This window comes from Lathamus discolor, chromosome 1 (assembly GCF_037157495.1).
Source record: "Lathamus discolor isolate bLatDis1 chromosome 1, bLatDis1.hap1, whole genome shotgun sequence".
NCBI lineage: Eukaryota > Metazoa > Chordata > Aves > Psittaciformes > Psittacidae > Lathamus > Lathamus discolor.
In genome coordinates, this window is record NC_088884.1 from 117293032 (window position 1) to 117311022 (window position 17991).

At 39.4% G+C, this 17991-nt stretch overlaps 1 protein-coding gene across 3 annotated transcripts in view; it reads right to left on the minus strand.

Annotated features, from left to right (window-relative positions):
- Positions 1-3474: 3474 nt before the first annotated feature.
- Positions 3475-17991, minus strand: part of MMRN1 (multimerin 1) — a 46021-nt gene continuing 31504 nt past the window's right edge. For all 3 annotated transcript variants that reach the window (XM_065692032.1, XM_065692021.1, XM_065692015.1), the window contains 3 exons: positions 13836-15812; positions 7255-7401; positions 3475-6138 (listed from right to left, as the gene is read on the minus strand). In XM_065692032.1, coding sequence (XP_065548104.1) covers positions 5717-6138; positions 7255-7401; positions 13836-15812 — 2546 coding nt within the window. In that variant the 3' untranslated portion in view covers positions 3475-5716. The remainder of the gene's footprint in view (positions 6139-7254; positions 7402-13835; positions 15813-17991) is intronic.

Consider the following 17991-nt stretch of genomic DNA (forward strand, 5'->3'; position numbering starts at 1 on the left):
AGTGTTGTTGTTTGTAAGGTTCATCAAACAAGCAAAAGGGTATAAATTTATTTTATGCTTTACTGTGTACAAACATGGCCTGTGTTATTTCCCTGGCTTATGCATCTGTGCCTTTCCTTCTCCATTATTTAAGCATATGAACTTCCTTGGGGGAACATGGCCATATGAACTAGGTAAGTCGAAGTCCAAACCTGTGCAAATAAGATTAGCCCACATACAAATTGAAGGGTGCAAATAAATCTGTGTCTTCTGCTCTAGGTGCTAGGAGCTCCTCACAGCTCTCCTAATGTCTGTTTAGCTCACACAAACAATTCAACATGCAAGTGGATGACCTTTAGCACTTTTTGGCCAAGATAGTCTGTACTTAATGCATTGCTGATGATTTTCCACAGTTTCCATTGAGTGACATTTCTCTCTTCTTCCTAAAAGCATAGTTCTTGTTTTCCCAGAATTAAATGAATTATGATAGTGTGTATCTATTAACAAGCTCTAGCAATGCCCAGGTGTTGGTGCCAAGGTAACAGAGTGATCAACTTAGACTCTAGAAATTACTGACAAAAATGGTACTTGGGGTCTACCGTTCTTCTAGAATATGTCTAAACACTGAGCCTGAAAATTGCCTCTTACTTGTATAAGCTGGTAAGAGCACTTTCTTTGTCAGAAAGTAATTGTAAACAGTTTTCTCACTTGTATTTTTCACTTCAGTAAGAAGCAATAAGTAGCCTAGCAATGGATGGGTGAGCCTCTTTTTTTGTCCCCTTTCAAGGTAATTTGCAGAGGAGACAGAAGAAATCAGGTAGAGCTGAGGATAATTCTCAGTCTAAACATGTCCAGTAGTTTCGTTTTAATTGCCACCATTCTTGACACTGCCATTACATAAGAAGGAAAGATGATCTAGCAGATGTTTAGTGTCAATTTGAGACATACAAGCCTTCATCACACTAAATCTGTATGGATATGAGATATACTCGTTTCCAACAATGGATTCAAAGAGATTTCAAAAGGCTTTTGGTATGTATAAAGAACTTCTGGGCACTTCAGATCATTTGTATGGTATCTCCCAACTCCTGCACGTCTGAATAGCAGGCTTTCTGGAAGTACTTGTACACTGTTTGTAAACAGCTATGGTCTGTTTTGTTTGCAACTTGCTTTTTCCAAGATAAGAATCTTCAACAGCAACTACCAAAATAAATATTTTCAGAAACACTTCAGTTTGTTTACATGTAATATGTGAATGCAGAAGAGTGTTTTCAGCTAGCAGCCACCACAGATTTCTGAGGGTGGGGAAGCAGGGCAAGGAAGTTCATTATGAGCCAGTGTGTTGGTTGTAACATATCTATAGCAACTTCAGTTGGGAAGCAGCTTGCTGATAAAATTTTCTTTCCAAGCACTCTTAACAGAAGTCCCATCCTAAAGACAGTGTTTCATTATATCTCACTCTTGACAACTCTCTCGCCATCACTGCTATCATATGGAAAGGGAAAGTGGCAGCTTTGCAAAGAGAAAATTACTACAAAGGGACTTTAACTGTGCATTTTAAATACAAAGTCATGATAAATACTTGCATTTCTTACAGAACTCTGCTGAAAATGTGGTTACACCAGGAAGGTTTAGTAACTACAAAAACTCCATCCACAATAATTAAAGATACCCTTCTGCTTTTTTATAAGACTCTAGCATGGGAAGACGAGTATAACACTCAGTCTTCCTAGTATTCAGCTGAGCATAGAGAAAGAAGCATGGATTAAGCAAATAAAAACTGGATGAAAAAATTTAGACCTTGCTAACCCTGTAATACAGCTGATAGCCTGAAGGGGTTAATAAAACCCATAGCGCTGTTAGGCAATCGTTCCTGCGCCAAGTAGCAGCTACCAGCAAAAGATGTGTATAGCTATGGTATACATTTTTGTTCTTTGGAAATGTCAAAAGCAGTTGGGCTTGGTTTTGGTTTGGTTTTTTTTTTCCCCTTATTTTACTTTGCATTGTTTTGCGCTCTTGTTTACCTGCCCAAATTTAACTGCTAAGAAGATTCAATTCTGCAATTGTCTCAGTGCACTTGTTATTCCACTGTTAAAGGTACTTAATCATGCGATACCCACTAATTTCAGTGGAGCTTAGCTGCAGTGTTGTTTCTCTCAGATGCTTTCAGGTAAATGGCTGAATTCAGAAATGATGTCTTTCTTCTTGCTTGCTGCCAATGTAGACATTATTATCTCAGAGAGAAAAAATAATTGAACAAAAATATCCCAGATGTATGGACAGACAGCAGTACCCATAAGTCAGCACCAGGTAGGCATGTGTCGACAGGGAAGTTTGGCATGAGCTGGGGCAAAGCAGGGTTGCGCTGGCTATTCAGTTAGAAAACGTATGTGAGGAAAACAAACCGCTGATCTCAGCACAAATACTAAGTATGTGAGGGGCTGGGGAATGTGTTCAGTGATAACTTGGTTGGTACAGGTAAGGAAATTATAATGCAAGCTCTGGAGTAAACTGGATGGGCTTGTCAAAGTCAAACCAGACAAAATGTTGCCATGGTTATTGAGTCACCTAAATACACCATGCACTCTAGAGTACAAAGGCTCACGGTGGCTTTGTGGTCCCTCACAAAGGCAGTGGGTAGAGATGAACATTCAGATTTGCTGCCTGCTATCGTTAGGGAATGCAAATCAGAGCATGAAAATGAAAGCAGAGGGTGACAAGATAGCTTGGGAACTATCTTTTCCTGCTTGATGCCTGAAAAGTTCTCCTGGGAGTTCAGGCTGATTGCTGTCTATTCTGCATAATGGGTAGGCTGACTGATTTTATTGATCCTCAGTTATTTTTCAGTACTGTTTGCTTCATTAGTCCAGGCAGCCCTAGTGCATAGACACAGGCCCATAAATAAACCTCAGTAGCCAATGCAAACCTATATTCACAGTGAAGAATCTGCATTTTAGTTTTTAACAGAAGACAAAGCCAAGTATACTTAGTTCTAATATATCCAAAGAAAGAATTGAATGGATTATTGTATAAAAAGGGCAGTGCACATTTATTATATTTTTAAAATACTAATTTTTCTGTATTTTTAATAGTGCAATGAGAACTAGCTTCAGTAATATTTTCTATCAGGGAAATTATTTTTCTATGTGTTACTCCTACAGATGTAGTTTTAATCAGAATTTTTACTCTACCCCAGTGAATTTTGAGTTTTGTGAGAAAAGACGAGAAAGAAAAAAGGAAAGAAAGCCAGTACAATGACATAAAAACTATCTGGTTGCAGGGTGGTAATAGTGCCTGTGAAAATGAGGACCCAGCTTGAAGAATTTAGTGGCAAGGGCAGCAAGGGTGAAAAAAGTCACATTAAAACAGAGATGCAGTCTCTGGTAGGTCATTTGAATTTCATCTGCAGAGTAATTTTCATGCCATTTAGCTATAGCCACAGCAGGAATAAAGAGGACTAAACACATTAAAATGACAAAATCATACAAGGAGGGATTTGGGCTTGTGGTCATTATTTTGATAAAATTCAATGACACGGTAGGCTGAGTTAGTGTCATATCAAAGATTTTGAGAGCTTACAGAAAAATATGTATGCAACAGGAGAAAGGCAGGTAGCGCACTCATTCAGGGTTCATGGTACATTAAGAACTCATCAGGTACAAAAAGGAAAGAATTTCTGGCCTCAAAGAAAAAGAAAAATACAAACAGCAGCAAAACATTCCAACCTGTTAATAAGATTTGCAGTTGGCTCTCAGAATAGAGTCTGTCTCTGTTGATTCTCAGAATAGAGTCAACTCTCTATTTCAGATCTTTCAAGGAAACACAGGCTATTTTAAGAACCATTTAGGTGCTGCAAGATTTCTTAACAATTAATTGATGGATTTAGGGCCTTAGAAAATGGGCTTGGATTGAAGGTTTTCATCAATTCTCAGTTGCTGTACTTATCCACAAACTATGGTAGGATGCTCCCCTGAAGATGGGAGAATGCTGTTCAGTGCTGCACGATTCTGTAGTTCAGGTAGCCAGTGCACACAGGCACACACACACAGACACACTTCAGTTCCAGTGCTCCTGGTGGAGAATGCACATTTCAGTTTTGAATAACAAGTACTTTTATACACCTGATGAAAGATACTGTGTATTCTCTTATCCACATACAGCACAGGAGAATTCAGTCATTTCACTAACATTCATCTTAAGATCTGGTAAGGTACATAGAATACTACTGAGAGATGAAGTTCCTGACAGTGTAAAACAAAACAATTCAGGGAGCTTCAAAACACTCTAGGCTTCAAAAAATTGGCAGAAATCACTGGAACACACTGATTAATGATAACTGAATGGACGGCCATGGAAGGAGGGTGTCTGCACCTTTAAGTATAGCTAGTCAAAGGAGCCATAGAAAAGAACAGGCAGAGACAAACCTGCCTCCCACAGTGAAGGAGCTAGTGATGAGAACAAACTTAGTCAGTGGCACTAATTGGTAAGGACATGTGGAGTGTGAGAAAGTTTATTTTTTCAGCTGGGAGGATGAGAAAAGGGAGGGAGATAAACACACAGAGAGGTAAAACCCGATCAATTAGCATTAACAAAGGCAATAACCAGAAACAAACCTGGTCAGTCACACCAGTCCATGGGATATCAAGAAACTGCAGCAAGCCAGGGCTTTACAACTGATAAGGATGCAAACCTGAGGGTTTATGTCTTCAGGCAGCCATAACATGAACTACAGATTTAATTTTTTTCATTGGATTAGTGTTTAGGAATCACATTCCTGTTTATGTAGACTGAAGTTCATCTTGCCCCAGTAGTTAGCGGGTATAATGCAGAAACAAACCGAAATCATAGATTTATAGAGCTCAAACTTAGAAATTACTACGATAATCTCATTTAATCTTGTGTACTTTATAGGCCAAAGTTTACATGCTAAAATCTGTGTGAAGCAAATATAACCATGCTTTCCCAAAAGCCTACTGCCTAAGGAAAGCCCAGCTGTGGTGTAAATGCTTCAAGCAACAGAAAGACTCCACCAAATCTACTATATTCACTGCTAACAATGTGTACCTTATTTCTAATCTGTATCAACACACAGCTTCTAAGTGTTCCCTCTTGTTTCTTCTGCTAGATAAAAACGCAGTTTGTTATTATACTGGTTACATTAAAAATTATGAATCAATTAAACACTAACGTATTCTGTATTATATGCAATCTATGATTCTATGTGGTAAATAATGTCAGGCAAAATGAAAAATGAATATATTTTTTCCAGATAGAATATATACACATGATTATCACTTGCTACAATGAGCTAAACAGGTATCCAGCATCACAGCCATCAGAATCTACCCATCATCTTTGGTATGCACTCAGGTTAAAAAGGAATAATCCAAACCAGCTATGATTTGTCTTGAGAACTGATTCTCAGCAACCTTGTGTAAGTTGGGGTTTTTTTATGCAATGTGAATATAGAACATTGTCCTGGATTAGATTAGTGCTTCCCAGCCATATTTTTATAAAGAAAATGCTTATTTTTTCACCCCACCTCCAACCTGTGGACTCCCTAGATGTGAAAATGACAACAACTGAGCAACTTCTTGGACAATTAGCACTTTAAACACCATCACATTGCTTACTTTGAGAAACTTATAGCTGTTAAAGAACAAAGTATTTAAAGGCAAAAGGAAATTCACATGCAGGTTGTTTCATTTGATGGCAAGTGTTTACATTTATGGCAGACTTAGGTACGATACAACAAGTAACCACTAAAGGTAGTCACAGGTGGATACTTGGCTGGTATAGAGCCAGTTGCCAGTCTGAGCCAGACTTCTTGACCATAATTTAACTCTAATAAAGCATTTCCAGTAACTACTCTGTCAGTGTACTTGTTACTATTAATATTTTCAGCCTGAAAAGTGAGTTTGTCTATTCCATCAATGACCAGATAGCCAGAGGCACGTGGACTAAATGATTCAATGGTATATTCAAAAACATAGACCCCCAGATACGGAACGTGGAACTTCCCAGTTGCTGGGGCAAATGAGGCTCCATAGTTGACATCCAGATTGTTAAACCTGATGGGTCCTGGAGTTGTCATTCCGTATGTATGAGAGGCAAAAAAAGCCACCATAGGTGCATATCTGTATGATCCTTTTGAAAAATCTGGAAAAGAATAAAGAAAAATTTCAAGCAATATATAAAGGTAACTTGGACCAGCCAGAAGATCAAAAGCAGCTTTTTTGAAGTCGCATCAGCCAGTAGCTTAAGCAGCTGAAAGATCGTATTTCTGCATAAACACAAAGTTTCTCTGTATTGTATAAAAAGTAGCTTTCTTCACAATTAGTGCTAGGTGGATTGACAAAAGAGTAATTTGAGCAACAGCAAGGGAACTTTATGTTTGTCTATACTATGTTATCATTAAGGAAGCTACTATTTTTCTTTTCTTTCTTTCCCCCACCCCTTCCTCCTGAAGTTTTTCCCAGCCCAGGATCTCTTTCATTGTTCCTGTGTGTGCTGAAGCCAAGAATTTTCTCCACAAATCATATGCAGACACTAAAGAGGTTTAGCACTCCTGATGTTAAATGAGGAAATAAGTATACGCTTTTCTCCTCAAGCTGAGCCTGCACGCTATGATTCCCTGCCAGTGTACAAATGATTTTATTCACTATTCATATGCTGTCATGAGTAAGAATCAGTCAAATAGCTGCTAAAAGCATAAAATTCACATTCCATGTGGCCTGGATGTAAATAATTTATTTGTTTTCTAGCTTGAATAAGCACAGTTTCCACTTTTTTGAAATATCTTTCAAGGGCTGCATCCTTTGCTGATGAAAATCAGAGGTATGCCTAAAACGACTTCTTGAGGCCATAGTCCCATGCATCATTGTAGCTACACATATTTATACAGCATTTATGGCCATACTGAAGCTAGTATCCCCCAGTGATGTGATTTTACCTCCCCCTTCGAATTTCATGATACCATGTTCAAATACATCCATTGCACACTCTCCCACTCTGTGCAATTCACCAGGGAGCTTTCCAGCTATTATGACTGGTCCCAGTCCAATTTAATCCCATCATCTGGTCATATTAAAGAATGAGATCACGAGTCACCCGTGGGGATTGATGTGTTCAACACCAAAACACAGGACACTACTACTTGAGTTGGTACTCATTAAAGTGAAATGTGAGATCTTTGACCAGCAAATGCTCTCTAATTAGGCCCTGAGGCAGAGGCCTGTACTGCTAGCATATTGTGCTACTAAATTCTGTACTTGCCAACACTCAGAGAATAGTCGTTCGCCAGCTTCACGCTGCAGTTGGCTCCTCCAAAGGGGTGGCGACAAGCACAAATAAAGCTCTGTCTGTCATTGATACAGGTTCCTCCATTCTGGCATGGGGAGCTGACACAAGCTGAATACTGCCCTGTGACAGAGAGGGAGGAAAAGCAACAGCCTCAGCTGCAATGTCATTACAGTGACACTTCCCAAGATTTCAACATTTTGGAAAGCCTCTTTGTCAACTCATAAAACCAGTGGAATTTTTGCTCTGTGAAGGCCAACTTCACGTCCTGTCCAGGCACTTCAGATCGTTTGCTAGCCTCCTTCTTCGCCTGAACACAGTGTACCCTCAGACAGCCTCCAAAACATAGCTATATAATTATACGCCTATCTAATCATATACCTGTATATACCTTCAAGATATACCTATAGCCTCTAAGAATTACCTATAAATGCTGAGTTCTGCTCATCTCAGAGGGTCAAGTACATGTAATAAGATGAAAGGTATTACATATACAGATCACACCCAGCTAGTATCGAGAAATGTCAGTCCAGTGCTGCTAAGCTCTGAGACAGTGACTACTGAGTGTAATTGCACAATGTGTTGTCATAGCAGTTGGAGGGGAAGAACATTCAAGCCATGTTAAAAATTAAATATTCCTATGAAAAATTCTGGACACAGAGAATTCCCATATATTTTAGAAAGTCATATATTTTAGAAAACAAACCTTTTCTTTCCCAGGAACTACCATCAGAGCTCTGGAAAGAATACTCCACACAGATTTATCAGTGATGGTAAATTTAGATTGGTAGGTGGGAACTGAAAAGCCTTTTATAAAAGGGTTTACTTATTGCCAGAAATGTCGACATGGATCTTCACATAGATACCTCAGTAATGCCTATAGTTATCTTCAGATTCCCATCCAGACATTTCACAGACTGCTGCATTAAGGCAAACTATGTCTATGAGAAATTTCATTTCAGCAAGCAGAATCCTAAAGCATGTTGTACAGTGACACTTAAATTTGCACTGATGGAGCATATGGACTTAAAGAAACCCAGTAATTCTTTCCACAGATAATAATATCCATCCCATAATGCCTGAAATAAAGCAATTTAGGACTGTGATGACTGGGGTCACAGTAGAGGCAACTGGACATGAGGAAATAATGTTTTTCTTCTCAGATAATAGTTTCACTGCACACTTAATTGACCTTATTTTTTTCACTCATATTTACCAAGCATCCACAACATTTCTGTGATATTTACCAAGCATCCACATGTTTACCAAGTGTGAAAGGAAAGCAGAAATGGCAGGAAAACAGCTGATTTTGCTGACTGTATCATATTCCCAAAATACGGAAGCTTTGTGTAAGAACAGGGCAGACTGTTGGCTGATTGCCCTAGGCTTATCATAACAAGAAGTAAATCTAAGAAACAGGAAAAAGATCACAAAAAGGAAACGATAATGAGATTGAGACTAGTGTTTTAACAGTCTGCTGAGGGATAAGTTTGGCTGAACTTAATCTTGGAGTTAAATCAAATTCAGACATAGCTTTGCCTACAAGAAATTAACCCTTCCACTGCAGCATTGCTTAACAGTAGCTGGGGAGCGTGCTCCATTTGCTAAAACTAGGAGAAGCTGTAAGGGGGTTTGTACAAGAGTTTTCAGAGTTAAGAGGCAAATGCCTTTGATCTCCACTGAGAAGGTAATCTCTGTGTAACTTCCATGCAATCTTACAATAGCATGTTCTTGCTGTCATTTCTGGCTATGGCTGCCCCTCTGCCTAGTATTTGTGTTTTCCTTCTCCTTGCTGAAGGGCATCCTGAGACACTATGTACTTATTTTCTGCTTGGGGTAAAGACGCCAAGAGGTTCAGATTAGGAAAGAATTTCCTACTATAGTGCATATCCAATTTTCAATTAATCATCACAATTTAGTATTGTAGATGAGCAAAAGAGAGAGACTATAAATTAAATTAAAGGCTTAAATAGCAGCTATTAATAGCACAGAATAAACTGAATGCAGTTGCTATTTACTCTCAGTATGGCAGGAGTGAGCAGAGCCAGTTAATGCTGAGTTTTGCTACTCCTTGAGAGGGCAAGAAGCCAGAAGCTCTTTTGGGAAATACACTGCTGTACAAATAGATCTTCAACCAAATAAAGAAGCTATGTCAGTATCTACAGGGTTGTTGTTTAGAAGTAAATCAAATATTCAGAAATCTAATGATCTCTTTATGGAAAGAAGTGATTCCAGTGGTTCAATTTGGAAATGTCTGAACAAGGAGTAACTTGCCAACATTTTTCAATATTTAGTTGTTTGTAACCATCTTTCAGGAAGCCCTGGGAGGTGAGAGGAGACTGGAAGCCTACTAACCACAGGCTCAGAGTCAGACTGGTTGTCAGCCTACAATTATTAATCACCTCTGGCTTTGCGCTCTCAAGTCGGACAGTGACAAAAGCAATGTGCTTCCCCAGTAGCCTACATGCAAGGAGTGCCAGGGAGCAGTGGGAGAGAGGCAGCCCCACTGCGCCTGGCACCTGGGAACTGAGGATGACAGTAGGGCTGGTGCCTCACCTGGAGTGGTGACAAGCAAAACATAGCAGTTCGATTGTGGTAACCAGGGTTAGTCACAGCCCAGCAAGAATGAAAAGGCCTGGGAGACTGGCTTGAGCTGATCCCAGGCCCATAGGCAGGGTGTGCAGTCTCAGGGCTAGGTCAGTATGCCCAGGGCAAGTAAGGCTATCGGTACATTTGGGGCCCTGAGAGGGAATTCAGTCATAAGTGCTGTGCAGGGTGTTTACAGTGCAAAAAACCACCACGTGGATAGTGGCTGAGCCACGTCATTTGCCGGTTCCCACAGGACCTCTCATCCTATAGACACATCTCATCAGGACTCATGGACCTTCATGGGCACCCTCAGGTTCCTTAGATAGCCTCAAACCTCATCTCCTGCAACAGGTGGCTCTGCATTCTCTCATTCCCCAGCTTTGCCTTTTCAGTGTGGCTAGAGCATTTGCCAGTGAAGACCAAGGCAAAAAATTATGTCCCAGGTAATCAGGTCTTCCGGTTCCTTCTGGAGAGAGCCCGCATTTTCTCTAGCCTTCTTTTTATCCCTGACATACCTACAGAAGCTTGTCTTGTTGCCCTTAATATCCCCGGACAGATTCTATCAGGATTTTGGGTTTTCTAACCTGCACTCTGGCTGCTCAGACAGTTTCTCCATATTTCTCCTAGGCTACGTGCCCTTGCTTCCACCAACTGTAGGCTTCCATTTTGTGTTTGAGCTTGTCCAGGAGCTCCTTATTCATCCATAAAGGCCTCCTGGCATTCTTGCCTTACTTCCTCTGTCACACTGAGCTTGGAGGAGGCGATCCTTGAATATTAACCAGCTTTCTTGGGTCGCTCTTCTTTCAGGTCTTTATCCCATGGTACTGTACCAAGCAGATCCCTGAAAAGGCCAAAGTCCCCTCTCCTGAAGCTTGCTACACACCCTTCTCACTGCCCTAAGGATCTTAAACTCCACTATTTCATGGTCAAAACCAGCCCCTCCATGTTGGTGAGAACAAGCATAGCCCCTCTTCTTTCTGGCTCTTTTGCCATACCACCACCACTTTCTAGGAACTTCCTAGATTACTTATGCCCCGTTATGTTGTCCCTCAATGTGGTTCAAGTCCCCCATGAAGACCAGGGCTTGTGAGTGTGAGGCTGCTCCTATCTGTCTCTACAGCGTCTCATCTACTCTGTCTTCCTGGTCAGGCAGCCTGTAACAGACCCCCACTACAGTGTCACCTTTCCCCGTACATCCGTTAATCCTGTCCTATACACTCTTAGGCAGTTCCTCAGCCATCCCCAGGTGGAGCTTCATGAACATAACATGTTATTACATACTACATACATAAATATAACACAGCTGCACCGTTAGTTATTCATGTTGATGGCAAATCTGAATAAAGCCAAACCACAACTAGTACAAGACAGGCAACAAGAGACTGCATTCACTTTGCATGGCAGCTTCTTGATTCTCTTGAGAACAGACACAGCACTAAATGGCAATGTGAAAATGGAACTGAGCAAAGCTGCCCTCATGCTGCATCACGCATTTCTGCAGCGGAACAGTTCATTGGAAGGTAAGAACAGACATAATCCATAACCAAGACTAATAAAAATTTTACCTCATATAGTTTCTTTAAAGCTGTCACCTCCCCTTTTTCAGATGCTTGAATCTGTCTTAAGACATAATTTTTTAATTACCCCAGGTTGCCAATACAGTTCAGTATCAAGAAAAGTGTTTGTTAGATTTTCTGTCCCTCACACACATATTGTAGCCTTCAGCTGACATAAACCTTTTTTTTTTCTTACCCATTCCACAATATGGGAAGTCTCCAAACCTGTATGTCCCTGCATATGGAATGCAAACTTGCATTCTTTCCCCTTCAAATAACTACTAAGTATTACTTCAGGGCCAAATCCTGAACACAGGAAAGCCAAAGCAGATCCCAATCTGTTACAGCAGAATCAAATATTGAACATACTGGAATCAATCAGAATTTTCATTCACCTTTTTCTAGAATTTTATTCTAATTTATTTAATTGAAAAAGACAATCTAAGATCAAACACACTTTATAATTAGCCAGTTATGCCTTACGGTTTTTTTCTAGAAACTTGAGTAGAATCAGCACATATCTCTGGATGATCTCCTGGAACTTGAGAGAAAAAGCTTTCCTAAAGAAGTAAAATATACCCAGGCTGAAGATAGATATTTGTTAATTAGAATAATGATCTTTCTTACTTCTTTAACTTACAGTAATGTGACGTATGAATTTGCTAGGTGAGAAATATCACTGAGTGCAAAAGTTCATTACTGATGAAAAAGTCTGCATAAACATTCCTATGTAGAAATGTTGCTTAAAAATAGGGCTTTTCAACATCTGCAAAGATCTGCACTTTCTGTAAGAGTAAGCATACTTCCAGTGTTATCAAGTGGGTATTTATTAAAATTCAGCATGAGATAAATAATAAATAGGAAATATATTAATTCAATAATATGGAGTAAAAGAACAGAGCAGGTGGCAGCTTCCTGTGCTCCAGGCAGGTAGAACAAGCGACGTTTTCCAATAAAGTAGAAGACTCGGGAAAGATTAAAGGCATCGTATCTCATTTCCCCTTAATTTTAATTACGATCAAGGGTTTTGAATTTCCATCCTGTGCAGGGGCACACACAGTCAGAAAACAGAAATGACTGAGAAAGAATTGCTATTTCTAATATCAAAATATTAAAATTAATTTGTAATAAGAATTTGGGAAATCTTGGTGTGTGACTGCCTGTTGGAATAGCTGTGTGTCCTCTGTTAACTGAAACGAGAACCAAGAACTGAAATCCTTCAGTAGGGATGGTTTTCAGCAGAAGTCAAGCTACTCATGGGACTGGGACTTCAAAAAGGATCCTTTCCATTGGTCACTGAAAAGTGCCTGTACCTAAGACAGGAGGAGATAAGAGAGGGAAAGGAGGAGAAGAGGCGTGAAGAGGGAAAAGGAGATTGGCCATGGTCTTATCACATGAACAACAGTGGTAGTTCTTAATACCCCTACATCTGCTTATAATATGGTGCAAATATAGTTTCAGAAATGTTTGTAAGTTAAAGAATGCTTTACAGAAAATAGTTAGATCCAGGTCTTCAAAAGTATCTGGACATCTCTCTACCATTTAGGATCTGTCTCACTTATTCTAATGTGAATTAGAGTCCTCTGAGGATTTCCAGAAACTTAATCACTCATCACTTTCTGTATTTTGCCAGAAATTATATTTCCATAAAATATTAGCTTATGTTACTGGTTTTCACGCATCTGATTCCAAAATTGATAACTGTATTTCTATTTCTGTGTGTTCAACCACATGAATTCATTTCATATGATGATGTTTGAACTGAAGTTCAGAAGAAAACATCACTCAAAATGCCTTTTTTAAGAATGGCAGCTTCTGCTCAGCTGAGATGTTCTCTGGATGGACTCGAGTCAAACCTACTTTATTGTCTGGGCTCCTGATTCTGCAAGAACACACTGTTGTAACTGCACCAGTAATCTCAATGGATTACTGAAGGAGTCAGCAAAAGCCTCATTTCAGTGATTTGGTGTATTCACTTGCCTCAGGTTTTTTATACTATTCATCCCCACTGAGACTGCAAAGTACTGATACAACTCCAGATTACTCTCCCATCTTACATGTTTTATTACTGAAACTGCTAATTGAGATGCAGGCACAAAATTCTTGTAGTTTAGACTTTGTCTAAATTGACAGTTATTTTTGAAACATCAGGTACTCAGCTGAGTGTGTGTGCATGCACATATATCTTAAACTGATCAGATGTGAATTTATTGAGGAAAATTAAATGGAGCTTCTAGATGTCTTAGCGCATCATCTTTTACAAGCAAGAGATTAGAGTAACCTCAAGTTTTCTGAAACTCTCTTTTGTACTTTTTATTCACCTTCAGCCAAGTTCTGCCACTTCAGTTCATCACAACAGTTACATAGGCCTTTATTACAAAGACTAATTTTTAGCAGAGTAAAATGCATTACCTGGGTCTATAGTATTATCCGTGTTTCTCTGACTTCGGCTTGCCAGGCTCATGGTGACATTTGCTGCTCCTTTTTTCACTGGGACTGGTTTCTTCATAACTGGTTTCACCTGCTTCTGAAGTTTGGTGATGTTGTTCATGGCATTTGCAACTGATATGTCAACATGCTGGGTTAAATTTGCCAAGATAGTTACCGCTCTTATTTCAAGCACAGATTCAATGAGCTCTTTGAGGCCTCTGTGCAGGAGGGGGATATCTGGCTGAGCAAGTTTAATTAGCACAGGTATACTTGCATTTACTTTCTGGATGCTGCTGTTGGTATCATGACAGAGCCCCCAGGCCTCGTGAGCAGTCTTGTTCAGAAGTGGAATGATGTTTGAGAACCGGATTGACTTGGCTTCCAGGGCCTTGATCCTGGAATTCAGTGTCTGGAACTGAAGTGAGACCACTTGCTCCTTCTCTGTCGAGGCTGCTTTGGGTTTTTTCAGTGAGACACAGTTGTTCGACAAAAACTTGGAAATTTTTGACTCCACATTCAGAAGGCGAACCTCATGGTCCTTTGATTCCTCCACAGAATCAAGTAGCTTTTCTTCCAGGCGGCTGATATCTTGTTGTTGATTGTCCACTTTTGATGATGTATTATTTAAAATATAGAAAAGTCTTCTGAAATTGTGGAGGATAACTTTGTCAGACTCCTCATATGGAAGATCAGAAAGTGATGGTGTTACTTGTAAAGAAAATTCATACTTCTTGCCAACAAGCAGCATCCAGAGGGATTCATTCAACTGTTGAAACTGCGGAATGAAAGCCAGGAGGCTGTCCAGTTTCTCAGCTCTGCCACAGCAGACTTCAGTCTCATTTCTTAGAGCATGTAGCGTATCTTTCAGCACATAGTTATCTTGAATAGAATCAATAGCACTGTTTATCACTATCATGGTCTTGTTTAATCCATCTTCTATATCCATGGAGCATTCAATAATACGACTCTCAAACAGTTCCTGATAAGCCTGAGATTCATTTTTAAGTCCTTCCTGAGTTTTGGAAAGCTCTGTAATTGCAGAACTCATTCTGTTAACAACAGTAGTGAGGTTTTCAAGCTTCTTCTTGATTTCTTCAGCTTGAATTTGTTGTTCATACTCTGAAGTCAGACTAAAAGGTACCCCTTGCTCAATCAAGGGTTGGAGAATCTCCATATCATAACACAAATCATTAATTTGCTCATTCATTTTGTCCATCTTATTGTTCAATGGAAGGACCAGGTCAGAGAGACTTTTGTTTAGGATAAGCACATTCTCTTGAGCTGCTGTCAGCTGCATTTGGAAATCCCTCCTGCTCTCTGACAACATGTCATCACAGACCCCCAGAACAGAGTCTTTCTGATTTTCCAGTGCAACACTGAGATTGCTGATCTTGCTATCTTGGACTCTTAAGTCATTATAGATCTGCAGCACCATCATTCCTTGTTTCTTTACTTTCTCATGCAATGTGAACATGTACTCTGTAACATTGTACTCCATTACTTTATCTGAAGGGATGTTTTGGCTTGAAGACTCTTCAAATGATAACAGTTGTTCATGAGCATCTTTCATTTCAGTAAGAGTCCTATTTAAAGATTCATAATAAATGACACTTCTTGACTGTTGATGCTCCAAGTTATTCTCCAAGGTTTTCTGCTTTTCCTGTAAAGCTTTTATAGGTTTGTGACAAGTGAGGGTCACTTCCTCTTTCATCTGCACTATATGGCTCTTTAGCTCCTGAATATCAAGCTGTGTTGGCCCATTTTCTTTCTCCTGAACAAATTTTTGCTGGGTTTCATTCAGATGCTTGGCTAATCCCTTTGTGTTTTCAAGATCATCTGACAAACTAGATATTGTCTTGAAAATCTGAGCCATGCTTTCTTGCATTTCACCTTGAATTCCTTTAAAGTGCTCTCTGACAATGTCTTTGACTAATTCATTAATACTTCTGGATTTGAGACCTTCAAGAAAAAAGAGAAATAGGGAAACAATCAAACCAATTCTTCTAGTAATATCTAAATTTTTTTCTACAATGTGAGTAAGCACAGTGCTTTACTGAAGAGATACACGAACATCCCTGCCCCTAATTACTGATCCATAGAGCAAAATTTAAAGCTGATAAATGCAGAGAATGGATAACAGTATTTAAAGACTCATCCCTCTTTCTATAAAATCAATGGCAGTTTTGCTATTATTTTGAAAGGGCAAACTCAGACTCTGCATGTGGTATTTCCTAGTTAAGCTGTTTCTGAACACTGAAATGGGGAGTTCTGTGTGCTTTTGTGGCTTGCTCATGAGAAAATGATATGTCCTTTCTCCATTGGGAAAGTAAGGAAAAAAACACTTGTTTTATCAACGTTATGGTCAAGAAGTGAAAGAAGAGATTACCTTACTAGTGTATGTGCTCAGTGATCATACAACATGCTATAGTCAGAAAGAAGCAAATAAAAAGAATAGCCTTACTGAATATCTAAACTTAGCAACAAGACAACTGCTGCAAAAGGCAGACATTTTGAAGGTGCACATCTTTAGCTAGTCTTGCATACTAACTCTTTAAATAACTCCTAGGAATACTGATCCTGAAAAGCACTGGGCAGAGGTGAACCTGTGGGAATTCTGCTCCTGTCAATAACAACCCATCTAAGGCTATATGGGAGATGTATTTTGATAACACAGTCATAAAACAGTGTTCATTAAGAGTGTTGCCACACTTCTCAGTTAATTAGAGCAGTAGTTCTGCTCTGGTATGAAATTAGATGTGTGGTTTTGATTTGTTTTTCAAAGGTAGCACCTATGTCCAGCTAAAACATTTCTTTCATGTTTTTTCTAAACCCTATGAACACTTCCAGCCAGCTTTTGTTATAATGGCTAAACCCTTCAGCCTCTACAATGCCTCCATGACCACCAGCTCTCCAATTAAAGCTGTATTGGTAAAGGCAGAAATTCTCTGTTGCCCTCCTCTATTTTCCTCTCAATTATGTCCATACCCTGGATTTTATTGTTTCATCTCTAAAACACCAATGCATGTTCTGAAACCTTAGTTTAAAATACATTCTCAGGAAGAGCTGCAAAATGGCAGGAAATCAGACCCATGAAACCCAGCACAACTTTGGGCTCCAAGGGTGCAAAAGGTTTCCAAATAAAACTGGTTTTGTTCAGCAAGCTAGAGAGAAGCCCAGTACTACTTCTATTCAGGAGATCCACTTGAATTGTGTGTTTCCAGCTGGAAACAGATAAAGTAGTTGATTATAATTCCTTTTCATGAATTATGGGCCTCAGTCTTCATTATTTCTGGTAAAATGGACAGTAAACAGCCATGATCCTTGGGGGATAAATCTGTCACTTTTTGAGATGGTGGTGGGGTTTTTTTCAAGGCAGGATTTAACAGGCAGGTGCAGTAAGTTTGCTAGCCTAGAAAGGAGCCACTTCAGAAATATAGCATGAAGTTTCCTATGCGATAAACTCAGCTACTGCCACCTGTGGTCACAGATGTCACAGCAATTTTTGCACAAAGCAGAAACAAAATAATGAAGAGATAATAATGAGATTGCCTTTATTTCAGTTTTTATGACCTCAACAGCAAGCGAATACCTGGACAGATGTATACCCATGAACATGCACAATTTGCACAAAGAGTTTTATCAGTGAACTTCAGTGAAGAAAAAACAGTAAGAAAAGATACCTGAGAATAAGGATGTCCTGGCAGCTGAGAGGAAGAACCAAGATATGAATGCAGAGTAAAATAACTGACATGTAGAGAAACCATTGTAACTGATGACTTGGGCAGGTTGCTTTATGACGCTGAAAAATGTTCTGTGCTTCAAAAGACACTATCAGCTGTGAAGAAAAGTTTAATGGCTTTGGAAAGAAACAAGGTTACTCCACACCTTCTGTGAGGAATTAATTATATTTCTCCATCTCAGCAACACATCTGGTAACAGACCAACCTTCTGCAAGAGGTCTTTCACAGGATCTATACTGATGTTTTCTTCCTGTGACAGTCAAGAAACTGCCATTCTTGCTCTCTCACATTCCTACTCTATTTAGTAGATTCACATTTGGAACATAGCTCAGCTCTGTTTTTCAGGTGGTTTTGTTATCAACAGAGTGGAACTTGATAAAACAGACATATTTGAGTTT